At 40.7% G+C, this 27,094-nt stretch overlaps 2 protein-coding genes across 7 annotated transcripts in view; one reads left to right on the forward strand and one right to left on the reverse strand.

The window, feature by feature from the left end:
• The window catches only part of SLC49A4 (solute carrier family 49 member 4), a 118,753-nt gene extending 102,304 nt beyond the window's left edge, over nt 1-16,449 (reverse strand). For both annotated transcript variants that reach the window (XR_011726475.1, XM_071746664.1), the window contains exon 1: nt 16,098-16,449. Coding sequence is in view for 1 of the 2 variants with exons in the window: in XM_071746664.1 (XP_071602765.1) it covers nt 16,098-16,449 (352 nt within the window). In the remaining variant the exon portion in view is untranslated. The remainder of the gene's footprint in view (nt 1-16,097) is intronic.
• A 141-nt stretch (nt 16,450-16,590) lies between these two features.
• The window catches only part of HSPBAP1 (HSPB1 associated protein 1), a 35,993-nt gene continuing 25,489 nt past the window's right edge, over nt 16,591-27,094 (forward strand). For 2 of the 5 annotated variants that reach the window (XM_071746658.1, XM_071746659.1), the window contains exon 1: nt 16,591-17,048. In XM_071746658.1, coding sequence (XP_071602759.1) covers nt 17,012-17,048 — 37 coding nt within the window. In that variant the 5' untranslated portion in view covers nt 16,591-17,011. Of the gene's footprint in view, nt 17,049-17,346; nt 20,155-27,094 lie in introns of those variants that run through there. The other 3 variants (XM_071746662.1, XM_071746661.1, XM_071746660.1) reach the window with 3 other exon arrangements.

Raw genomic sequence — 27,094 nt, forward strand, 5'->3', positions numbered from 1 at the left:
ATTTTATTTTTTATTCTAAAACTTTTTCTTGCTTTGTTTTCTGGTGTGGGAACATTTTTAAATTTAAATATGCAAAAAAGTTTCCAAAGAAAAAGCTCACATGATTCAGTGAAAAATAAATTGGACACCAAAGCCTTCCCCCACCCCTAATTCTTGTTTTATCTGTAATGTCAACCTTATATACTGGGTAATAAACAAAATTCTCAGTTTAATCCTCACAATGAAGTATGTTTGATCTCCCCAAACATTCTTTTAAGTCCTCATCTTGAATATTATACACTGTAATGTACCTCTTCTAAATGTTTTGATCACACAGATTATTCTTTGGCTTTTTTGTTTTTTCCACATTAACGTGTACATACACCCCTAAAAATGCCTTTGGTTAGGGCTGTATGTTGAAAATTATGACACCAAAGTGAACAGGTACAAGACTGTCATGCAGGCAGCATATCAGACATTTTCTTTCCTAATTACATGATGTATTTCTAACCTTCTAGCACCTTCCCCTTTTATTTTGCCTTACATTTTAACTCTCAAAATCCATCCTCCATTTCATCTTTGTCAGAAATTTGCCTTTAATGATATTTTTATAATAATATAAGTATTTTTGCTTTGAACATTGCAGTGGCCCTTAATCTGAACTGGACATCTTGTATTACTCTAGGAGATACAGCTCAGTGTTTCAGATAGCAGCATGCATCATGGGGACAAAAGCCCAAAGTATCCAACCAAGCCTGACAAAAAGCCTATGACCCCTGCAAGAAATTATTTATCTCTTTTAAAAGATCTAAGTACCTCACACAACCAAGATTTTGAGTAGGTGGAATCAACTTCATTAATTTTAGTCTGTAATGCAATCAGTAAATGATGGTAGGGAGCTACAGCATCTCAAAATCCATCATCTAGTTTCCAGTCCCTTTCTATGAGAGGTTTCTGACATATGACTAAAAAGAGAAGAAACTCTTTTAAAGAGATTTTCTGCCAATGGAGGAAGCTTTCTGTTCTTTCTCATTAGCTGCTCATCCCCATGCACTTTTGCCAGAGGTTTCTGGGCCCCACAGGCTGCACTGAGTGTTGAGCATAGTGTGGCCGTGATCAGAATGGCCAAATGTCACTGACAGCAATAGAAAAGTCTGATTTGGCAGCATAAATTGAGTCAATAATAAAAAGTCATTATCATTTGTGAGTGAATCGGTTGATGTTTAACTCTCCTGCAGCTAATAACAATCTGCTTTACAACTTCAGCACCCCACACTGCATTTTCTGGTTCTCGTTTCTTTACAAAACAACTGCCCCCAAGCTCCTGTCACTATTAGAGATTGCACACAAACTCTCAGCCCACAATCCTCTTAACTCTCTTGGCTAAACACAGACTTTTAATCCAGCCAGGATGGTCTTGTACTAATAAACCTTAACAGTTACCTATTTTGTCAGGATATGTTGACCAGATCTGGCTCCTGAGACACTGCTGGCCTGGCCCACTAGTTTCCTTTTCTCACTGCTAGGAAAAAGCAGTGGCTACAGCAATGCACAGTGTGATGAACCCAGGGCCCACCACCCACAGCCCAACACCAAAAAGAAAATAAAACCCAACAGGTCACAACACAGTCTCACATCAGCATGGGAGGCAGCAGCCATCCCTGGCACCCAGCTGCTCTTCAGCTGCCCCATCCCCACCATAACATCAAGGTGTAGCATCCAAGACATGGGTGTTACATCCCCTAACACTCCTCCAGCATGCCTTAACTTTCAAAATAATTTTTAAAGTACATGAAAAGAAAATTCTTTCCTCACACACACACTGCAATACTGACTTGTAACCCAGTTAAGTGATTTATTATGCCCAGCTTAGGAAGAAATTTAATAGAAGATATTCTACAGTCACAATGAACTCCTCATTCCAACTATTTATGTATTATCACTCTGTCATTCAGAAAGAGAACACTATTAACAACTGTTTAATGCTTTTGTAAGCTCTAGAGAAGTAAGACTGGGTCTTCTCTCACCTGTCAGTCACTCGTTATGATAAAACATCATAAAACAGGTGACTGACAGACTGTAAAAACAAATCCTTCCTCTCACAAAACACACATTCAGGTAAAAATTGTCTTCCTGTCAAGAAGTGGAAGTTTTTACTTCTGCTGTCTGGTGGGTGGGAACACACCCTGAGCATCCCTCATCGGGCAGGACCCAGCTTCCTTCTGCTGCTACCGACCCATGGAGAACAACATCATTCTAGTTCAGAGCATCACATACATGGCAGATACTGTGTGGGTTTGTCTTTTCCCCTCCTTTTGAAGCACCTAACTTGGGGGAGAAAATTCCAGCTGGATGGACACTTTTTACCTTTCTGCTAAGATTAATGGAAGTCTGGCCATGGGAAAGGCTGCTGGACTCAGCCCTCTGCCTGGCAGGGCAGCAGTGGATTCCCTTCAGGTAGCTCACACACCATGTTCTGGGATGTACCAACACTTGAGGGTTTTCCTTCCTTCAGCTGAAGATACTAAAATCAGTCCTCACAATTACAGAATACAACAAGGCTCCAATTAGAAATGAGTGATATCAGCTTGCACACTTGCTCACAGTTTTTGAAGACCAGGCTGGAGGCACGAGTGGTCTCTTCTAACGTTGAACTAAGAGAACATTTGCGTAACTACGCTACTATTATTTTGACTAAACCATACCTAGCTAAAAAAGAAAATAAAAAAATAAAGTCCTGCCTTGATGCACACATACCAGGAAATGAAACACTCTCTAATCTTAACAGCCACTCCAACAATTCGCTGTTATACTGTGATTTTCCTTCCAATTTAAAGCAAACGGAGTTTTCAAATAAGTTCTTGTTTTACCTGTCTTGACAAAAAACACAGGCTTTAGCATTTTTCTTTCTATGCATTTAACCTACAAAAACAAACCTTTACCTTTGGTTTCAGTAAGCAAAGCACAGGGCTCCAAGTCCATCACAATTTTTCTTCAGTCCTAGAACTGGCTTTGTGTGTTGTCTAGATACCCTCCTTATTGTCCAAGCACCCTTTTTGAAATGGATTTCTTCTCTGGATACCAATTCTCCATTTTGTAGGACAGGTCTGTGTTACTCTTTCAAGTTAATGTGTGCCTTTACAATTTATCCACAATAAAAAAAAAGCTTCATTAAACATCTCACTTTATCAGGAAACAGTGAAAGCTTTGCAGAGTCCCTGCTTCATCATTATCCACTGCTCCAGATATCTTTGTATTTCTTTGTAAATCCCAGCAATATTATACTAATAGCTGTGCCATTTCCTCTCACAAGATCAGTTATCTTTGTCATTATCAAATTATCAAAAATGTATGCTAACTTTCTCCTGAACACAGTGAGTAAAACTTCTGCTGTGCCTGCACTTTGCAAAATTGACTAATATCATTTAGGAGGATAAGCAACAATCAGAAGAAACATCCCTGAATCAACCAATGCCATTCTCAAAAGAAAAGAACCTTCTCACTGATGTAAGAATGAGATGCAGCCCTGATCATTCTGCTAACACATGGAACCAACTTGAAAAATCAGTGTATGGGGCCTGCCTCGGATTCCACAAAAGCACTTGATTGCAGAGGAGCATAAATTGTGTTTGTAAATTCAATGGAGAATAAATATGTTATCAAGAATAGCATCAACTACAGTTGGAAGCCAGAAAAACTGGGAACCAAATACAAAGGCTACATGCAAGAGAGATTAACTACCAGGTCATAAATCAAAAATTATTCCTAGTTTGACAGCCAAGATGTCATGGGGTGCTATTAAGCACAACCAGGATCTCCCTTTCTCTCTGGCTACATGATTCTGATGCTTCTGTTACTGCTCTGTCTTTCATAAGTTGTGTTTTTAAAACAAACTGAAGCCAAGTGTTACCATTCTTTCCTTTGGCTCTATGTGGCAGTGCCAAAATAGCATCTAAATTTCAATTGAAAAGGTTTAGGACTTGAGTATTTTTTTTCTTTCTGACTGAAAACAAAGCAAGCTCCTAATGACTTCATTTATGCATTCTGCAAGTCAGCTGACAGCATCCATCTGGCATCAAATAATATGAAACAAGCTCTATCTTATAGGATCTGATTCAAATCAGACTCAAACCTACATTTCAATGCCCAGTCTCATGTAGGAGAGAAGTAAGCTTTTTCCTGTATGGATCCTACAACATGGCCCAGTTTCACCCCACAGTGGAGGAGGCAGTGGCAATGGCAGATTCCATGAGACTCCACTGTGCTCCAATTTCTGTCTGACATAAACAGGAGGCACACTGAGATCCCCAGGCAAAATCTATACTAGTAATCACCTGAAATGTACATGAAGGAGGTTATGATCTTCAGAAGGGCACTTTCTAATTTTTACAGCTGCTGTAACAGAATGTCAGCTGCCCCGTTAATACTATCAGGCTGTCAGGAGGAGTTTGAAATTTCTCATAAATTACCTTATTTGTAAAATTTAAATTCAAGGAAACCAACTTTGTAGGTATAAATATGGCAGCTTCAAGGAAAATAATTCTTGTGTTTTCATACAGACTTTCTAATAAGAGTCAGAAATTCAGAAGGGCCAATATCCCAGAACTGCCACCACCAGCAATACAGGGGGAACCCACAGAGAAGCCCTTGACAAATAAGGAAGGAAGAATGGTGTCAGGGCCCAGATCTGACCCAAAGGTAATTTCTCCTTCCAGCACTTGTTGGACAGACACAGCAAAACTGCACACACAACTGAAAATACCAGGGCCAACACTCATCCCCAGCAGTCCTTTTTTTCAGTATTACTCAGATTAAAAACATGCACTGTCTGTGGAAATGTCACAAGTCCTTGTAAGAAAAATGTCACTCTTAAATTTTGAGGTGAGTTAGGAATCTTGAAAAAAATCCTTCCAAAGAATAAAAGGCTCAAAACAAAGTTTAGCTAGCCAAGTGTTTCAGGAAGATGTCAGTCATCTGCAGGAAAATGACTGCACAAATGTAATGGCTAAAACAAATACAGAGGCTGCTAGGATATAATTGTGAGAATCAAAGGCAAATATAATGCATTTGGGAATTATTATTCAACCACACAACCACCCCAGAATTCCTGAGCTGCTGCATCTGTCTCTACATGCATCCTATTGTAAAAGAAACAAGATACTTGTGTATGAACACTCTATCTGCTCTGCTCACTTCTTGTTTGTATCATAGATACTCTTCTTCTGTTATGGGAGTCAGGAGGGGTGTTGGTTGGTTGGTTGGTTTGGGTTTTTTTGCCTTAACGTTGACTAAAGTATATTTTAATTAATTCTTTTACAAGAATTTGAGTGCACCTGTTAGCAGGAAGACCAAGCTATCACAACCATGTCAAAAGGATGGCAGTGTACTCGTCTCATTGCACCAATTAGGTCAAGACATTATGATCAGCAGACTCATCCCATCTCAGCATATCAGGCAAGCACATAAACTCCAAAAAGATGTCAAGGAAAGTATAGCTTAATTCTCCAACTCCTTACTCCACTAAGCTTAGCTGTTACAGACTTCATGGCCACAAGTTCTTCTATGGTGTCTTACAGAGTTAGCTCCACTAACATGGATTTAGCCATGGCTGGTGGCAGATTGTACCTGCAAATACAAAGCAAGTATTTCAGAGTTTGTGCAGCAGTTTAAAAGTTTGGTTCTGTAAACAAAGTAGTCTTGATTTTAAGAGCTGAAAAGACTTAATCTGAGCTTTTTGATATATAAAAAGGTATATACAAGTTTTGAAGTCTCCTTAAAAGTCAGCTAAGGATTTTGAAGCATCCTAACAGCTTAGTATCAACACGAGAAAAACCATGGCAAAAGATACAGATTAAAAATCTGCATCACAAGTTTCTACAATGTTGTAAATTCTGCTTATCAATTCAGAAATTTACATTTTGCCTGAGCAGAAAGACAAAGCACTGAGTGCAATGGTATTTCCCTTCAGGTCAAAATGCTGGTTTGAGAATCAGTTTTATACATTTCTTGACTCTTGAGAAATGGAATAATTTTAGCTGTTTATTACTAGTGTACTATATTTATTATATATGACATATTATACCATACTACAGTATTTTACTGCAGAGAGCATCCATTTTATCTGCAACTAATCCAAGTGCAATGAATCTCTCTGAATCCTTTTAGAGTGCTTCTGAGAGAAGAGAGCACTGGCCTGGGGCAGTGGAACCTGCATCTCTCAACATGCCTTCTGAAACTGGGCAAGCCACTTATCTTCTGCTTCACTTTTCTTTTACCCTCTTCTACCTTGTTTATTCAAGCTACAAACATGGACAAGGAGCCAGTTTCACCATCAGTATTGGAAAAGCTAGCAAATAAGGTATGGGGCCAGTGCAGTGATGGGATACAATTTAAAAAAAAAATAAAAAAAAATCTCTCCAAGTGCTTACTAAACCTGTGAAATCAATATATGAACACTTGCAAGAATTGTTATTTCTTTTTCACCTCAAGTGCCTGCTTTCTATTCTCAACTCCAATATTTACTGAAACTGGAAGATCTGGGTGAGTCATTTAATCCCTCTTTGTCATCCAGTAAACTGAAAAACTATGCAATGGGGCATGTTAGTGTATAAATACAGATAATGGCGTGTGTTAGTGTATAAATACAGAGATGCAGAGCAGCTGACAAAAATTGCTAATAATGCAGTCAGGATCTTCATTAATTTTTAAGCTAAATTGTGGATGTTCATTAACAAGTTGAAAGAAACTACAAGATAACAAGCCTTTGCTCTAACTCTTGCTGTTGTATTCCTGGATGCAAGCTGACAACCCCCAGCCCTTTCAGTCTGGAAAAGGGGGTGGGAAGCTTAGGGTTTTCTCTCTTCCCACTCACTTTAAGGTTTCCCCCAATGGCACAGCAGATTTAATTACCACACAACTAACTACAAATCCTTACCTGTGGGGACAGAGAGGAAAACCAAGCTGTCTTGTACACATCTATCAGAAAAGATGTTCTGTCATTACTTTCATAGTACTTGTCTGCACCACCAAACAGTGCATGAAAATCTTCATTTTAAGAAACACAGAGGCATTTTGCTTTGCCATGACAGGGTACCACAAAGCAATCAGGAAGCAAGGATGGGCAGCCACACTAAATACTGCATAGTGCATCTCCTAAGCAGGACACTAAATGCAGAGTTTCTCCTTTTTACTATCCCTGTTGTGAGCTGGGGGAAAAAGAGCCTTAAGATTCCCATTCATGTACTATCCGTGCAGGTCTCGTGACTTGTAGGAAAGGTCACTGGAGTAAGCTTTCAATTTTTCTCCCTGTGAACAGTTTCAATGTTACTTTAATATTAAAATGCATCAGGCACTATTTAGGGTACAGAGGTCATCCTAAAAAACACCTTTTGCAGCACATTAATGGGTCCTAAACCCATTTCATTTTTTAAGGCTCCTGTTAGATTCTTTAGGTTCACTTGTTTAGTCAATTAAAATGTAACAACTCCGCCTCTCTTAGATATACAAAATGGATGGCATTCATGAAAAATAACCAAATAAAACAAAAAAGTTTCTAAATGCAGTTCTATTTGACATCTTGTATTCCAGAAAAACATCGGTAGACTTTGCAAAAAGCAGAAGACCTCTCACTTTCAAAACACACTGCTCCCTCAGACCGAGTCATACAGTTCTCCAGCTTTAAAAAAAAAAAAAAAGGAAAAATCTAAAAATCCTCTCTACTACAAGAGAAAGCTTAATATGCAGCTTTTGAGGAAGTTGGAGCACTGATTACAAGGTTCTGCAGCATAATTATAGTTACAGCACAGCTACAGAGCCACATGCGCATAAGAAGCATTAAAAAATAAAACGATGGCATGAATGGAATAGTTCTGAATGTCACCAGTGAGAGACAGCCAGAGCATGCCACAATTTCCCTTGCCCCCAGATTGTAACTAAAAAAATTCCTAAAGAAACTTGAAGCTGTGAGGTCTTTGATCTGCTCAGCTGAGGCTACACTGGATTGCCACTGGGAGAACAAAAACAACATTCTCTAAGAAAAACTGCAAAATATTCTAACAGAATTACTGAAGCATCATGTGTCTCACATTTACTTCTGCTCATCTCAGCACTGACTGCTTTTTGGGTGGGTTGTAGCCCAGTATTTTTGTTTGGCAATGTCAGACTACAAATTTCCACAACAGGGAACTGTTTCAAGACCTGTGCTATGAACTATCTACTTCTTCAGCTCTGAAAAGACAAGCAAATACCATTGGTTTACGTGGCTCCTGTCTTACAATAGGACATTTCTCATAATTTCTCACCAGAAAAAAAAAAAAAAGGTAGAAATTGGCAATGCAGAAAATATCCCAACTTTATTAACAAGTAAAGAACCTCATTTTTTCATTCACTTCAGATTTGGTTTTCAGTCCTAAAATGTAAAATGAAACTAGCTCCTAAAAACAATGTCAGGTAAAAATAATGAATATGTTTTGTTTGTGCAATGGTAGCGCTGTTACTGGAATTTAGAAATCACTGAAGCTGGGTTAGATCAGCATTGCCAAAGCAAAATGGTCTTTTTTTCATATATAGTTTCCTCTGACAGGAAAAATAAACAATGTCATTAATTCTTTAAAGGAAACAGTCTCCATTTTCTTTAAAGGAAGCAGATTCAGCTTTCACAGACAAAAAAGAAAAAAAAGAGTAGATCAGGCTAGCAGAGTATAAACAAATAGCTAAGAATTATAAATACAGTATAAACATACAGCCAGCAAAACTAATGCAATACAGCTACCTTAAGTACTTCACTACTTCCATAATAAAAAGCTACTTGAAAGCCCAAGGGACTCTGTCAGCATTGGAATTATTGCTGTCATTTCTGTTGCAGAAGTTAGCCTCAGCTTCCTTTACATAGCACATTTGTAGCCAAACTCTTAATCTAAAAGGAGACTGACAGAATTTAAATGTTTTCAAAATGCAGCAAGGACCATATGACAATATTTTAGCATTTTCTATCTTGTTCCACGAGACTTTCCAGGAGGGGAGAGTCACCAGCCAGAATGGTCACACTCACCTACCACCCCCATCATTTGCTGCTGGATACCTAAGTCCTGGTTACTACTGTCTCTTGCTCAGAAGGGAAGACACGCAGAGTCCTTTTCTCTGTGTCTCCTACTTAGCTTGTTCCTCCACCTTTGTCATCCCCACCACTCCCTGCCCTCCAGCTCTTGATTCTGCGTCTGCGCCTCCTTTGCTTCACCCACTACTTTGTCCCATCCTCTCCTCTTTCTTTATAAATCTTCTTGCCTACCCAAGGGCTTTTCTCATAACTGCTCTCATTCCTTTTAGCCCTGAACTTCTCATATCCAACCTCTTCCACTCCTCAACAAGTAGAAGTGGAGGGCACAGGTAAACTGAAGGACAAGATGTGCAAACCCCAACAGCAAGGAGACACACCAAGTGAGGCAGGAGATAGAGAAGAGAAAGCAGTCAGAGTAGGATTTGAGTCAAGAGAAGATTATAAGGAGTAGTAAAAACATGTGAGCATACAACAGTGGAGATACCCGTGCAGAGCTGCCCAAGTATTATACTCTCTGTAGTCAACTTCTAAAAGCTACTGTTGACAAAATATATTCTTAGCTGGAGATGTGTCCTGACCCAGTTCTGGAATGCTTAAATCCTTTAAACCTGCTTGTGTTAACAGCTGCACAATAAAAGTAAGGGATCATATTTACACTAGTAAATTATTTCCCTATTCATCAACTTGTCAGCATCAAGGTACAGCAAGTTACACAGCCCACGCTCACCGTGCCTGTGTGCTCAGTGCACAAAAGCCTTGAGATAGCATTATCCTCAGATAACATGGTGACTGCTATTCTCACATGAGCCATGTAAAAGTTAGAATTTTACTTTCCATCATGAAAAACATGTTTTAAATCCAGCTTGCAGTTTCCTGATATTTTTCACTATGTGGTGTTTCAAACAGCTGTTGTAGCACCACCGCTGCAGCTGCGAAGAAGTGTGCAGAGCGTGGAAACTGTGTAAGGGGTATCAGTATAAAGAGAAATGCCTGTGGAAACACAATACAAGCAGAGACTAGGGTGATACCATCTAACAGAAAGAGGTCCAGAAGAAGATATCTGTCTACAGCCATGATTGATGCTTACAACTCCACCTGGCCCACCAGGAGGCATGGGCAGTGCTGCTTACAATCAGGGCAGTATCGCTCTGAGGATGCATGGCAGCATCAGGTTAACACAACTTATCAGATCCTAATTAAACCCCTCTGTGTTGCAAATCATTCTGTCTATCTCATGTGGTCATCTGCAGCATGTCTGACTGCAGTGAGGGTGGGCCAACCAGTTCTCTAGTGAGCCCTCATTTCTGCAAGCATTTGCACAAATGCTCTGAGGACTTTCATGTCCACTTTCATGTCCACAGTACCTAAAACGAAGCAACAAAAGTGAACAAACGTTCAGTCTTTCTTTTTCTTCAGATGATGTGGATGAAAAGCATGTCTATGCAAACACACACACACCAGCAACTCAAAGTAAGTTTTGCAAAATCAAGCTGATCAAATATCTATTCTATTGGGATTTACCTATATTCAGCCCTCTAATTGCCTCTTTCATCTTTCCACATGAAAAACAATACATCAGCTCATCTCTTCCCAGTTTTGTTAGCTTAGGAAATTTAATCCCTTCCATGGAACTTGATCAGAGTGGATCAGTATTACTTATAAGACATGTAACAGAGTACATCCACAGGATGGGAAAGGACAGGGGTAAAACTGGTGTACTTTGCTACAGTCCATTAATCACTTGCCTTTACACTAAGTATCTACAGCTTTCACTTCAAGTGAGTCAAGGCATTTTCTTCCTCTCTTCCTTTTTTAAAAAACAAACAAACAAACAAACAAAATAAATAAAGCACTATGTTCACATTTAGCTTTCATTAATTCCAAGAGAACCTTCTGTTTCTCCTGCTGGAGTTACCAAGACCTTTCCCATTAAGATAAACGGTAAAATCAGTTGTTTATTGTGAGATCACTCTCTAATCCCACCAGGTTTGGGTCAAGTACCAGAAACATCACACTTTCTTTTCTCACTGTCTCCTTCCTATTCTACCCACATTTTCATGCCTGTAAGTTTTCCCATGAGTGTTTCTTTGCTGTAGGCTGCACAAACCTACCAAACCCATAATGTCTGCATAAACCTTATCTAGTGCTTAAGTGTAAATTATTTTAGCTTTATCTCACAGATTATATTAAGGATTTACAGCCTCATGCTGTCTTATCCTAGGCATCTTTAGCTAAGGCTCGTGCTTGAACTTGACCTCAGAATTATCAAATTAGTCATTCTGAAATATTGGCCACATATCTTACAGTCATGGATCTGAGATAAGAAAAGTCTATTTCCAAGATCATGACAAAAAATGAGCTGAAAATGTGTTACTTTGCCACAAAGTGGAAACTCTCGGACTTCAAACGTTCATAATTCCAGTAGTTTTGTCCTTCTGTTAAAGTAAACCTCATGTTTATGAACACGTCAGACATGACAGAATTATCAATACTTCCAGTAAAAACTCTGCATGTTCTTGTGAGTGCCACCACGGGAAGTACTTCACACTGTTCATCTATACCAACAGTGGTATGTAGCAGCAACTAGACCTATCAGCAATTTTTCTAAGTTTTTGGTAATGTGCTCCAATTTATATTTACTACCACATTTCCTGAGAGCCTGACTGAGATACAAGGACCCTGTGCTGCCAAGCACAATGGAAACACTTAGGAGAAAGTCCTTCCCATCTGTTTTCTTCACTTTACCTTTCATGTTCTCTGACTTTTAGAATATCCTGCTACTTCTTTGCTCTCTGTAGCTACCTTCACATCTCAAAATAAAACCGTAGGCATTTCACAAACAGTTCCTAAATGAAAATCTATGGGGAGAACAAGTTCACTTAAAGCCATCTCCCTTCTGTCCCAGTGGGCCCAGGTGTGCATTAGAGGACTCAAAAGTACCTCTGAAAGCAAAAGCAGTATTTCCATGCATGCAGCACAAAGTGACAACTTCAAACCTGAAAGCTGCTAAGCAGAATTATCTTTATCCACTGTATGTAGTTTATTTTGTACAGAGAACAGTTATTAAGACATTTTTATTAGTAGTAAGGCCTGATTCAATACTCATATTCAATATTCATGACTGTTTTGTCAGACCATATTAAAGGATTTAACCTCAAAATTCCCAAATGAAAGAAGAACTACTAAATATCTCAGAGAAGAAGACTGAGAAGCATGAGTTAGGAGAGAGCAATGAAGTAAACAGTTTGATATTCAGGAAAGGATTAACTATTCATACATGTAAAAATAGGGTTTCAATAGACAAGCCAATCTCTACTAAAGACCAAAATCTGATTATGGAAGTTTTTTCTCTCCTTCATAATGTCATCACTAGGATAACAATGCTATGTAAATTTAATTTCAGCAAAATGAAGTTACTAAGAATGTCTATGCAACCAGTGTAAGCTGATACCATTTTATAAAAAAGGACTAAGAAGTACATCACATTTTACAAGTAACATCATATTTCTTCAAACTCAATATAGAACTCTCTTCACTGTATTTAAAAAATAATGAAAAATATCACCATTCTATTAAATTTCTTTAATGTAAATTATTATAAGGTATTTCATTCTTTATTGCTTCTTCTTGTTTATATGGAAACATTATGAAGACTGATGATATATATTCTTTCAAGGTCTCTCCTTATAACTATGAAATTAACTAATAAAAAACTTCCACTGAATGAAATCCATAGAAGTGTGAAAACTTTCAGTTTTGAGTCAGGTATACAAACATTTTAACAGTTCTGTATGCTTGTATTAGCAGTCCCCAGGAAATGAAGCACTCAAAGCACAAAACATCCATAAACACACTGGCATCACATGACAAATTGCAGCTAATTTTAATCATGTAAACAACAAGGGTCCATGCAATGGCACACTGGAGTAATTTCCCATTTAATTTCAGTCTTATTGAATCTGTAAAGGTAATTATCATTTAAAAAGGATTCCCTAATCCTACTGCTAAAGAAAATCCAACAGATAAGCCACATGTAGCTCCATGGCACGCTTCATCTTTGGACCTTTCTTCAGCAAGAAACCAGCCAACCAAGACAACGCCTGAAGTTTTACTTATGGAAAAGGGTTTCCAAACCTACTGGGAAATGGCACATATTCACAAATGATGCATGTAAACCTAATTCCCGAGTTTCAGTATGCACCCATCCCAGAACAGGACTTGGTTATGGATGCCTCCATTCAGCCAGAGAAAGCTGGGAGGCAGGAAGGGGAAGAGAGCTCACACTACAAAGAAGTAGTGACATGTGAGCCTTGCTAAACAGCTGAAAATGAATTTTTCAGAATAAGAGCTCAGCAAAAAATAGGAACTAGCTTTCAATTTACACACCTTACAGAAACACCAGGTAAATCAAGGCTTTCTCCAGTGCCTCAAAGACCATTTAAAATACAGTGTTAACACTCTTCAAAAATTTTTGCCTATGCCTGTTGAGTCTGTTCAGACCCTCAATTAATACTTTTCATAAATGTGGCCTTGTTTGTAATGATATTAAGACCATCACTACTCTCCTGATGAAAATTCAGCCTTAATTTCACGAAAAAAAACCCAACAGAAAATCCCTGTAATATCTACAGGAACATGGGCCTAGTAACAAAATAAGTGACAAAACCCTTACAAGCAGCACTGAAATAAGAAACATAAACAATACAAGAGAAGTTTGGTATGCAAACAGATTTACATTTCAAAATATATGCTACAACGATCAACTAAAAATCAAGGAGACAAATACTTTTGGATTACACCTGAAGCATTATAACACAAAATCAGACTTATCCGTCAGCAGACAGCTGTGTATCAGTACCAGTTAGATCTGCCTCTGCCTGTGAAGTACAGGACTATCTAAGAGCAGAATCTCCTCTCAGATTTTGATATACATCATCTACAGTGTCATACTTCTGATACATGCCAGGTTTGCATGTTGACACTTCACAAATACATTTTTATCCTGGCAGTTCCTTTACTAACTCCACTGACAGATGAATGAAGCCAGGAGAGAAAACGGTGTTGTTTCTCTATATTTTTGGTAGCATAAACCTGGTGTAACAACAACCACTTGTATCCCTAAGCAAGCAAAACACTGTCCTTGCAAGGTCACACCCAACCAACTTCACATTTCCCAAGTAGCAGAGCCATATTCCTCCCTGAACACCTGTGCTCCACAGGGCTGTTACCTCCCCACACTGTGCCTCCAGTGGGAACCTGCTGCATGGGAAAGTTGGGCAGCCGTGGTTCACCACTCCATGAGCCCAGTGGCAGGGATCCACCATAACTTCCAAAGTCAACAGCACCACATTCTTTGTGACAACCATCCGGACTCAGAAAACAGCATGAAACACAACAGGACCCCCAGAAAACCTACTGCTGTGCCATGAACACACTCGAGGGTCCTTATGTACTCCTTTTGCATAAATGCAATGAGTCAAGATGCTCTATTTAGGCTACCAAAGTTCTCCAACAAGGAAAACAACAAATCAAGACCAAAGGGCTAGATAGTATACAGTGAACTTGGAAATAAAAAAGAAAGACCTGAGCAACCTGTAGAAGTAATAAGAACAGTTGAATATATATTCTCATTAAAACAAAGAAAGCGTGAAAGGCAGAAATTCAGAAACTTTGTTACTATCACATTAAAGAAACAAAGCACAAATGTTTTCTTCTACCTCAAGAAACTTTTCCAGTATCTCAGAATCTTTTCACATCTAAGAATCAACTTTGTAGAAAATAAAAAATAAAAATACAGACTTAGTTCTACAAGCGCGTCTTCAAGATCAGCTTTATTTCCTTCATACTATGAGCAGAGACATTGTCTTCACTGTACAAAACAACTTACTTTAATTTTAAGATAATTAACAAGACTATTATGCAGCAGTCTAGACAGACATTGTCGACTTAAGACTAAATTGCTTGAGAGGAGACTGGCTGCACAGCCACCACGGACTCATTTGGAGAACGTATTTTCAGCCCAATAGGTTTTATTCCCCCAATGCCTCTTCAGTTTTAGGAAAAGCAATTCCAATTTTGAGACACAAGCCTTCTCAGCTACAACTCTTCTCCCTGCCTGACTTCACTTTCCCTTCTTTCCTTCCCCACAAATGAGCTATTAATTCCTAAATAAATGGAATGAGTAGCACTTAACATGGGGAGCCACAAGGATAGGCAGGCTCCTATCTCCTGTTTAGAGGCCTGTTTAAACAGGAATTAAAAGACTAAATGCTCCTGTAATTTTAGGCCCAGAAGCTCAGCTGTGCAAACAGAGGTATTTGACCTCACCAGAGCGGTCCCCAGTGTGACCGCAAAAAAACTGCACAGGCCCTGGAGAAGTTCTCCAGAGATAAATGTCGTTTTCAGAAGTTTGCTACCCAGACGCAATGACTCGAACGCCAATTAGGGAACTGCTCCTCGTGCTGAAACTCCAGAGCCCAACTTCTGGTTTATATCGCTGCCTGTGCATCTCCTTCCTTAGCGCAACTAAAACCAAACCACTGACTTCGTGTCCAGTCTGCTGGTAAAAATTAAGTATTTCTTTTAAGACAGAGTAGCTGCCCTGAGCACTGACATTACTTCATCCGAACATCAACAGAGGTGTTGGTTTCAAAGCTCATTACCACAAGACACGACTCTCTCCAGGTCAAACATCCGCACGGCAATGCTAGCAGGAAGCACACATCTCAGACCCGTGCGAGGCCGCAATTCCTCTCAGCCTTAAGAACAGCTTAAGCACCTTCCTTGAGAACACCCTTTGACGTGTCTTTGTGCGTGGACTAAAAACAGCACTCACGGTGCCTCTGAAGTTTTAGTCAATCCCTTTAAAAGCGAGGCCAGCAGCCCCAAAGGCAACGGGCAGCCCCGGGCTGGCGGACCGGCCTCAGGCCCACCTCGCCGCCCCTCACCGCGGCCTCGGGGGGACACGACCACGGTGTCCCCCGCCTGGTCCGGGGCAAGCCGTAGAAGCGGGTCGGGTGGGGGGTCCCGCCCCGCCGGCCCAGCCGCCCCCGGCCCCGCTCACCCTTCTTGTCCATGAGCCACATGAAGAAGAAGCAGGGCGCGAAGCCGATGGGCCCCCAGAAGACGAGCAGGGCGATGTCCCAGCCGCTGAAGCCGAAGGCCAGGCGGGCCGAGTTCTGGATGGGGCCCCAGCTGTTCCACACCAAGCCCTGCGCGAAGCCCAGCAGCGAGAAGAGCAGCAGCACCAGCCACCGCCGCCCGTAGACGCGGCCAGCCAAGGGCGCCAGCCGCCCCACCGGTCCCGCCGCCGGCTCCGCCGGGCCCCCCGCCTGCGGCCGCCGCCGTTGCTGCTGCTGTGGCGGTGGCGGCAGGAGGGGCTGCCGCTCCTCCGCGGTGCTCCAGCCTAAGCCCATCTGCGGGGGCGCTGACCGGGGCCCGCCGGGCAGGGGATCGGGGGAGCGGACACCCGCACTTCAACCCCCGAGCGCAGCGGCGCTGCCCCGGCCCGGCACAGCCGCATGCGCGGTCGGGGAGGGCCGGCGGCCGCCTCCTTCCTCCGCCGGCGAAGGGAGGAGGGAAGCGGTGCCGGGGAGGAAAGCCGGGTCCGCCGCCCGCGGGAAGAGAGCCGTGCCGGCGGACAGCTGCGGCCTGCGGGAGCTTGCGGGGCGGGGAAGCCCCCGGGTCCTGCGGGACGTGACTCGACGGGGAGAAGGGACTCGGATCCCAGGGCAGGAGCGGGGCGGCCCGCGGGAACCTCCGCTGCGGGGGCCAGAGGCTGCTCGGGTGTCACTGGAGGGAACAAGGGGAGAACCCCTGCCCTGGGGGCCGCTGCCACCGCCGGCCGTCACACCGCCACCGCGGCTCCGCCCCGTGCGGCAGGGCGCAGCAGGCCGGGCTGGTTCCCGGGGCCGGACTCCCCCTTCCGCTAGCGAGGGCGGTGCCGAGGGGAGCCCGCCAGAACCGCCCCGGAGGAGCATGGCCGGGGTGGGGAGCCGCCATCCTCCCGAGTCGGGTAGGTGCCCGTCGCCGCTCCGCGCCCACTCCGCGCCCGGCCTGCCGCGCTGCGGCCTAGCGGGGCCCGGGCTGCGCGGCTGGGCTGCAGGGAACGTGCGAGCGAAGGGCCGGGTAGAGCGGGGCCTCCGTGTCTCTCCTTCAGCTCCTCCTCCTCCGGAGCGTCCCGCTCGGGGCTGGGCCTGGGTCTGTCACTGTCACTGTCACCGCAGCGGAGAGCTGTGCTGGCCGTCCGCATGTGCGGAACTTCTCCGGGGCAGCTGCCCTTTCAACGTGAGAAGGGAATTGTGTTCCGACACAAACCAGCAAATAGGGGGGAAAATTGTGGGATTCAGTTACAGCCTGCCCTTAAATCCATTTTTAAAGGAGGTTTGGAATACACCATCATGTGTTGCACTGCAGAAACACGTAGCATTTGAATATCGTGAGGTATATATTAATTCCATTAGGTTCTGTGTGTATTTGTAAGTCTACCATCTGCACTCGTCATAAAATTAATGGCTCGTACGCTGCACTACGCTTCATCTTAACTGAAAAAAACGAGGTATTTCAGTTTGGCTTGCTTAGACATCCTGTAAAGTCTGGAAGTTGGCTTGATAAGTGCATTTGTGCTTAATGGGGGAGATCTGAACAGTGTGGCCCACACAGGCTGGTTTGAGATCCAGTGTCAGTGCTCTAACTCTACTGATGTGTCTGAATTTCACATGTGGTGCCCATCCCAATGTTTTTTGCACCCAAAACTGCACACTCCCATCAGATGCTTCCTAAAGGGTACAGAGTCTGGTTTGTTTAGCCCACACAGCTCTGTTTGCCAGACTGAGGTTCAGATTCAAAGTTGCCCAGGAGGTGCAAAGAGGTGGTTTATGCCAACTGAAATCAGCAGGACTGTGATCAAACATAAAGAAGTTGAGGAAATTCCCCAGAAAGAATAACATTAACGCACAATTAAATTATGGGGGGAAATATGGATAGTAACAAATTAACATTTGAGCTTGCTGTGTACAACAGTAGTGGCAGAAATAAAATGCAGTAAAAATATTGGACAGGAATCAGATGTGATTGTGACCAGTGCATACTCCAGTAATGCACTGGGGCTCCAAGATTAATTCCCTGTTTTACTATGTCTTTTCCATACATTACCACCTCAGCACAGTTTAGCTCACGCCAAAATGTTCTTTCAATTTACAATGGCTGTGGTACAACTATAATATAATTGATTCAGTGGCATTGTGCCAAAGACAAAGTGCTGCCATTTGCAGCAGTAAACAAAGTGAAAAAATAATTCTGTCTTCTAACATTTTTCAATTAGCTGTAATGATTGGGGGGGTTTCTTGGTTGTTCCAATGGCCGGAAACCCATTGAGAAATATGGCAAGTGAGGCTTTGCTGTGTCCTTTAACTGCAAAACTTGCCTATTACTATGTGCACAGTAGAATGAAAACTTGAATATAAGCAGAATAACTCTTTGATAACTTACACAAGCCACCTCATCTTATGATGGGTTTAAAGATATTTTTACTTGTGTGAGTCAGCAGGAAAGAAACTACTGAGAAACGTCAACAAAAGAAAGAAGCTGTCAACATGGGCTCAGAAAAACTAAGATTATTTACTGTTGACTTAATCATGATTTAAATACTTTATTGTAATTGCTTGGCTTGAAATTGCTCCATCTTTTCATAGCTTCACAACCCATATGCACATCTTTCAGTCATGGCCTGACCTTTTCTATTCCAGCTATTTAATTAACACAGTGTAATATTCTGTGTGAATTATTCTTGTTTGCAGGATATGGTACCATTTAAATTTGTTAACGTAAAGGAGCAGTGCATTGTTGATAAACTGTTGGAAACCAAATTAGCTTTATCTTGCAGCTAGCTGATTGCATTATTTCACTCATGGGTATAATACTTCTCTAAATATGCTAATTTCACTCTTTTCTCCGTGTGGTGACATTTTTACTATTCTCATTACTGACATTTGTAATATTTGGGGTGGGGAAATCTTTTCTTGCTTTAACCTCATAATAATGTAGCTAAAGAGATTTGAATGTTATCAGATGAAGCACACATATATTCAGGCAAGTGGAAAGGTTATATTGTCTCCTGGCTCAGAACCTTCATGCCTATAGCAGGGCTTTCATGGACTTCACTGCACTTAGATCCAAATTGTGGATCTACACAGATCCAGAAGCCCATCCAGTTACCCATTGCCCAGTGACAATAGTGTATCTATTGGTAAGTGCCTCCATTTTAAACCTAAAAGCTCTCAAGGTGGTTGCATCTCCATATTTTTCCTTATCAGCCTGTGTTTCCAGCTCAAAATCTTCTTAGGAGGAGTTGGTGGCCTCAAGCTTTGCTAGAGCAGTGGTGATGGATAAAAATGGTATGGCTGGAGCTGTTACTGCTACCGAATGCTCATCCCATCCCTGAGGCAGGCCTTGCTGATCCACTTAGGAGGTGGCACCTAGGCTGTGCTGATTTGAGCCTTGCTTTTTAAGATAATATGAAGGCTTTGATGGGTTTCTTACAACCTTGAGGTATCTGAAGCATCTATTTCAGCTTAAACACACCTATAATGTAATGGTGGAGCTGAACAGTCCAGGACAGTATCCCCCACTCATGGTACAATCCCCAGTTCCTAGAACATTAGGAAATGCCATTTGCTCTCTCCTATCAAGAGTTTTGACAGACCTGCTCTCCATGTGACTTTCTTCAGAGAAATGTAATGAACTTCAGCATCCCCTTGTTTCTTACCCCTTCACTCCCAACAACTCCTAACATCATCTGTACAATCTTGCACTTGTGTCACTCATAGCTTGCAATCCGACAAGCAGCAATTGAGCCCATACCTGATGAAGGCTACAAGCATTTGGGCAAAAATGGGCAGGACCCAAAATTCCTTTAAAAATTCAACAGTAGCATTTAGCTAATTCTGAATATTCCTTCCAGCATCTAAAAAGAGGACTGTTTTCCAGGTACTTCTCTCAACTTGTAGACTTCAGCTGGAGTTGTGACAATGTAGTTTCAGAGCTGCCATAAACAGCGCTAGTGTAGCAGGGAGCTGTAATGGTTCTCTTTACACCCCCAGTCTTGAACAACATCTTTGAAGGTGAGCTTGTGAGGTGTAAGCAAATCTCATTCTTCCCTCGTGAAGTTTTGACATCCTTTCCTTTTAATGACTCAGGAAGAAAAGTTCTTTTTTATTGAATGGTAGATAAACTTACTGTTCTAGTACCATACAATGATACTGACATTGTATTTCATGAGGAAGACAGGTATACAGTGCATCCCTTTTATTTTTCTAGCTTCAACAAAACCAAAAACACAAGCACATCTTCAGCTTATGAAAGCTGAACAGTTTTGTTCTAATGTGTAATATTTCTGTTCAATAATAGTACTGGCATTAATGAAATGTTAAATGTTGAAAACTGAATTAGAAGAGCTTGGTAGTTGACATTTTGGTGAGCTGTATTAGATCGAATGCATCCTTAGGCTCTACATTATGGTCAAGCAAGATTTTATATTATTTGTATGAACTCCAAGATTCAAAACATACACTGTTAACAGTTTTTTCACAGGAAATTTCATGTTGCTACATGAGAACCTTTTTAAAGAGAAATAGAAACTTGAAACAAAGGTTAAGCTCACTGCTGCTTGTTTTATCCATGAACTGAGTATTGTAAATAGACAGAACAGCCACATTTGTTGTTTAATATTCCTACAATAATGGCAGTCCCTGAAACTCAGACCTTGTGCATGTTGGTATTGTCCATTTCATAAACTGTTTTTGAGATTCACATGGTGAATCCTGGTTTCACATGGTATCCCTGGTTTCATTCAGTTGAATAATTTATGCAATTCAAAAATACTTTGTATATTCTTTTAAAATATAATTTAATTCTGACAATTATGCCTCTATTTGTCTCAGTCATTAATCATAATTTGTATCTGATGTAGTATAATAAGTCAGGTATACTCCTACCATAACCCCTTCATGAATCAAATTCAAAAGGCTCAGTAGTACTATTGACTATTACTGTGGGTTATGGGAAAAAAAAAACATTTTTAGAATACTGCTGACTATTATTGACTATTTACTACAATAGGTTGTGGGGAAATTGCAAATTAGAACATTTAGATTCTTTTGTTGCTGTCGTTTTGAAGTTCCTGTGAATCGTTTGCAGGACAAGTAATAAATTGTTAGAGTGAATTTTTTACAGTGTATTCATTAATTTAAGAGTAGTGCATTCATGCGTACTACTAAAAAGGAAAAGAAAAAGAAATTGGAATAAGCTTTACCTACAACATGAGAAAATTATTTTTTTTCGTAGAAATATGGATGTTGGTTTCCTCGTGTGCCAGTTCTGTTACTTTCAGTCATGATATTGTTGTACTATTAAGCTTTGTATTAAATTTCACATTTATTAGGAAATGTGAGAAATGTGTGTCAGTGCAGGTAGAGTATTGGGAAGAAATATCTTTGCTACTGTATTTCCTCAGCAGCAAGTGAGTGTAATCTGCATCCTGAGCAGTCAGAAAGGTGGAATTGTAGCAGCCTCGCTTAAGGAGTAGCAGCCAGTCCTGCTTTAAGGTTTTGGTCACACACCATTACCTGCCTCTCCAAATATTAAGTGCCATTTATCCAACAAGTGCTGCAATTTCGTTGCGTTTCACTTTACTTTCAGCAATTTTGCCAATAAGAAGTACACAAAGTTCATTGGAAGTACATCTACTCTGACTTCTGTCAGTTGTAGATATCCCAGTTTTCCTGAGCCTGGGGAGGGTGGGAGTAGCAGAGGGCACTGCAGGTGGCAGAAGATGCAGGCAGGGGCTGTAAGGACAAGGAGGGGAAGAGGAGCTGAGGTCAGTCAGCATCCAGTTAGCTGAACACTAACATGGCTGCTTTATAAGAGTGCTGGGTGAGAGTGGAAGAGACAACAGGCAAAAGCTGGACAGTGTTCAGAAAGAGCTTTCTAGGAAGAGCCCAAGGGGATTTAGGAAGGAATTTAATAAATACATGCTTGAGTTTATGTGCTGTCATTTAGAGCAGTGGTGGGATGTGCCTCCCAGTGCTGTATTCTGGGCTCAGCATCCTACTCCACCCCTAAGAAGACTGGTAGCTATTTCCTTTTCATTATTGGGAGAACAGTTTGAGGTTTGAGGGTATTGCCCACACTGTCATCTTACTTCATGCCTCGAGTTACTCAGATTTACTGTAGGAACAACTGTAAGATGCTCAGCTCTGCTGCAGAAGTACTGGAAAGTGAGTGCAAATAAAAATTCCTGCTTTGGCCTCTTTTCTTCTTTTATTCCCCTTCCTCTACAGCAGCAGACATGGAGGGCTGGGAAGGGATGTCTTGACTTGAAGCTACCAGAGTAAGCTTTAGGTGCTGGTCTTTGAGATGCCTTTGACTGGTCTGTCCTGAAAGACTACATGCAACTACTAACTATCTCCTTCAATAGCCAAAATATTTCTGCAAATCTAGGTTAAATACCCCCTGGTGATGATGCAACTGCAGAATGGACATGCCCCAGGTCAAAAATAATAGTAACAGCAATACCTGGTCAGGAAGTAGTACGTAAATGTTTATGCACTCTATCCTTAAAAACTACCCATGTATATTTAAATGCATTCTGTTTGCTCAGAGTAGGCTGATTACAGTGCCTAAGATTGTAATCACATGAAGATTACTTAAAGGTGGTTTTTAATTTACAGAGTTAATGTACTGTGGAATCATTAAGTCTGACCTCCAAACTCAATCACTTCTCTTTGGTTTGGGGAATTTCCCCATTCTCCCCCATACCTTCTCTTTTCCCACTCCTGCTTATTTGATAGTTAGGATTTTGGAGGTTGGTTGGTTTTTTTGGTTTGTTTTTTTTTTAAGTGACCTGGCTGGTCTGTATTAATGTTTTCAAAAAGACATTTCTTTCTTTCAACTTTTTGTACATTTTTAAAAGAAATAAGGGTGATGAAGCATTACAGATTTGCAGGAAAAACAATTTGACGATACTTGTATGAAATACATTACCAGGCTTTCCTTGTACTCCCTCTTTTATAAAATAATTTTAATACCTCTCAATTAAATCTCATAATTAAGCAGCAGGGTGTTTTGGCAGAAACCAACTACCACGCACTAATGAACTCTTGTAATTTGCTAAATTATTTTAAATGAATCCAGTACATTTAGCTTTTTAATGACAGTATGTTTAACTTCTGAACAACTTTGATCAAGTCCACTTTTTGGCAGACTGCTTGCTGTGCTGAACTCTTTATTCCCAAACCCCACTCAGTTTTTCAGAAAAATTTTCTGTCGGAAACATTATTTTCTCTCTTAGAAGCACAAGGTCTACTGTAAAGTACTTAGCCAATTCTTTGCTTTCCTTTTTCCCTGCCCTTAGTGCTGAAGTCTTTGTGGCTAAATCTTTATATTCAACAACATTTCATGTAAAGGCAGCTGGAGAGCTTAGGTTTTTTGAATTGGAAGGTCTCTATTTTGCAATATGTTGCCTTTCTATGGAACCTGTAGGTTTTTCACCAATTACAGAAACTGTCACAGTTGCAAAACTTGAGCTAAAACTTGGTTCAGTTTTTCAGTTCCTGATGGGATTCTGTATATGCCTTGTGTAAAGTCAAAACATGAGACAAATTATTGCTGCTTCCTTTTGTACTGGGAAGCCACATAATTTGCTGAGCCTGATAGAAAACTAATTTTACAGTATTCCTTTTCTCTTTTGGATCAGAGTACAACAGAGAAAATTAAGAGTCCAACAGAGCTTTTCAAAAGGCCTATGCAATTCTTTTCTCCCCTGTTACCTGATTTCCCCATACAATTTGATATCTAATGCCCAAGATACAGCATGGATGTTTTGTTAATTTGCAACGCACTTCATTTATACACCTTGTACTTAACACAGATCTGTGTCCAAACTGTCTGCCCTTATGTGTGCTATACAACCTTGAGTTTTGCCTAGGAATCACTTGCCATCAGTTTCAGGTTAAGAAATACTGAAAAGCAAGAGCCCAGTTTAAGAAGCCTGTGTCAAACTTTGATAAAAATAACTATGGAAAAATACTATTATTTTAAATTAAAAGTTTTTCTGCTGATCTGTCTTGGTAGAGATGTCACTTCTAATTACCTTTTACCACTCCTACCGTATATAAGAAATCTCTGTTGGTCATAAGCAGAGTTCTCCAAATTATCATAATATCTATTTGTTGTAATAAATGATATTTACCTTTTATCCTGTGCCTTTTCTCTAACAATCATTTAGATATGCATGACTGACTCAAACCAGGACATTGACAAACATTATGGGGAAATAATTGTGTCTAGCTGACTGCTCTTCTCCCTGAGGAATACATAAAACTGAATCAAGATACTTGAGGATTCTTTGCACAAAATTGGCAAGAATCCAAAGAAAACCATTCATCTCTGTAAAAAAACCTAATGATCATTTACCTAATGCTTTAGATTTTCTAAAACGTTTCAGACTTCACTAGTGATTATATTATGTATTGGATGTGATTATCTACATCAGGAAAAGATATGTTCTCATTCAACAATGATTTTAATAGTGTTTGGAGATAGGAATGATTAGCATCTTACCAAGACAGACTGTCCTCTTTCATTGTCTCTAAACTTTAAAGGGAAATAGGTTTATAAATGAATAAAGCCTGGTGACATGACAAAACTCTCCAGCTGGTGTTCAGTAGAGGAGAGGCTATTTAGCCTAATTGTATTTTTTTGTTTGGCATTGATACAAACTTTCCCAGCATCTTGAGCTCTGAGCTTTCTACTGCATATTCGCTGTGGTTAAAACCACACCTTTCAACAGCAAAATATGGATGTGGAAATCACATTGCAAAGCCACACAGAATCAACAGTTGACTTCACTGAGCCTTCCTGTCTCTCCCAGTACAATTTCTGGTTTTGCAGCACATCCCAACTGCTGACTGGAGTTACAGGATAAACTAGAAGCTTTTGCAATAAAACTCAGCTTTGCAAAATCCTCCAAAAAAGTGCCACTGATTAATTTCTTTGGATTTACAACCTCTAAAATAATTAAATGTACTGCCCTTAAAGCAAAAACATTAAGTAGTCAAAAAGATAGCCATGTGGTGATAAACTTAGCCTACGCAGGAATAATTTAATTTTTATGAGTTACAAAATCTGAAAGGTACCTAAGGCCAGCCAGCTCCTATATCACAAAAGCCACCTGCATACAGTATTATAATTGCAGCTGTTAAAGACAGAAGAAGTTCCCCAAATGTCTGGATCTGCACTGAGTCTCGCTGTAGACTTTGAACAGCATCACTGCAAAAGAAAAAATATTCTGAGCTTTAGCCTGAGCTCAGCTCCTGGTCGCTGTAGCTGCACCAACACCTCCTTTGTGTCTGCAGATGCCTTTGTGCCTTCTCTGGACTTGCTCCTTTTAGATATATTAAGCTATTGCTCAGAACCCCCCAAAACCTCCTACTGGGGGTAGGGAAGACCATCTGGTGAGACATACGGTCCCTGTGAAGCTTCCTTATGTCCTGGTTGTGCCAGATGCTGGAGCACAAGACTAAAGGCCAAGTGTTGCAGACATCTCTGTGCCACAGCAACACCATCCTGTCAGGTGCTGCTCTGTGTATGAGAGGAAACGTGGGAAACAAACCCCAAAGTCCCTCCTGTCATCTACCTTGAGAAAGGAAGACATTAAAATATTCATATTCTGTGAAGATAAAATGTTGGAGGTCTTTAGTTTTAAAGCTTCAAGGTGGACTTTTCATGAGTTAAAGAGGGATTCAGTTTCCCCAGAAGTCCATGGGAAAGGGACCCCTTGATAGTAGGAACCCCAGCCTTGATACCTCCCACTGAGTTTGTGTGGAGACAGCAGCTTAATTTAGAAAACTAAATAGTATAGCATTCTGGAGTATAAACCCTGTCAAAAGAAGGGAGACTCAAGAAGTGTTACCAAAAAGAAAAGGCATACAGCATGCACAGGGCTCCTCTTATTCCCACCTTTCACAACTCAGAATATATGTATTTATTCTATAGAGTTATGCTTGAAACAATCCTGAAGAACATACTCAGTGACCTTCTACCCTGTGGGCTTCTTCTGTGGTTCCCCAGGCTGGTACTGCTGGGCTGCCCTGGGCAGCACTGGCTGGTTCTCCACTACCTGTCCCACCACCAACACACAGGGAGGAGCAAGAGGCAAAATTATCTCCCAGAAATAAAGGGAATTTTCTTGTCCTGTATTTATTTAACCTGTTGTGTATGCCAGACTGTGATTTTACCTCTAAATGGAGTGACTGAGTTGGTTTGTTTGTTTTAAATGAGCTGCTAGGAGTCATGGGGGAGCCATACCCATCGATTCAGTGTGTTAAATCTTAGGCATTATATGGATACAAATTCTGGATGACTAAACTTCAATAGAGGTTAAAATAATGAATGAGGTTTTTTATGATCTGAAGTTGTAGTCCACTGCTTCAGCTCTATGGAGTTGTTATTTTTTTTTTTTAATCAGGTTTTTCTTCTCAAGATGTCCCTGAAGAAAAGTTTTTCTGAAAGTGACAAGTTTATTCAAGGTTGCCACCATTTCAGTTTGACAGTTTCAGGGGGGCACATAAATCTCTAAACAGCAAAGGACTAAACAGAAATCTTGGGTTAGTTTAGTTCTTGGATTGGCACAACTTTCCTTTTTTCTAAAATTCTGTAGATGAAAAGAAATTTTAAAACACTTTACCTGCTGCTTTAGTTAGGCTGCTCCTTGGTTTAAATCAAATGCATAGGAACCTGGTTTGCTGTCCCTGACAGTGCACTACTCTTCTTGGAGACAATCCCATGCAGAAAGACTCATAAAATTTATGTCCTCAGAACTCTGGGCATTGTTTCTGAGGTTTTTTTTATTGTTAGCTAAATTCTAAATAGTTTGGCTACAGTGCTTTGTTGCCTAAGCTACAAGTGAAAATTCAATTATCTATCATTATATTATATTATATTATATTATATTATATTATATTATATTATATTATATTATATTATATTATCTACTGTTCTATA

Source organism: Heliangelus exortis, chromosome 6, assembly GCF_036169615.1.
Source record: "Heliangelus exortis chromosome 6, bHelExo1.hap1, whole genome shotgun sequence".
NCBI classification, from domain to species: domain Eukaryota; kingdom Metazoa; phylum Chordata; class Aves; order Apodiformes; family Trochilidae; genus Heliangelus; species Heliangelus exortis.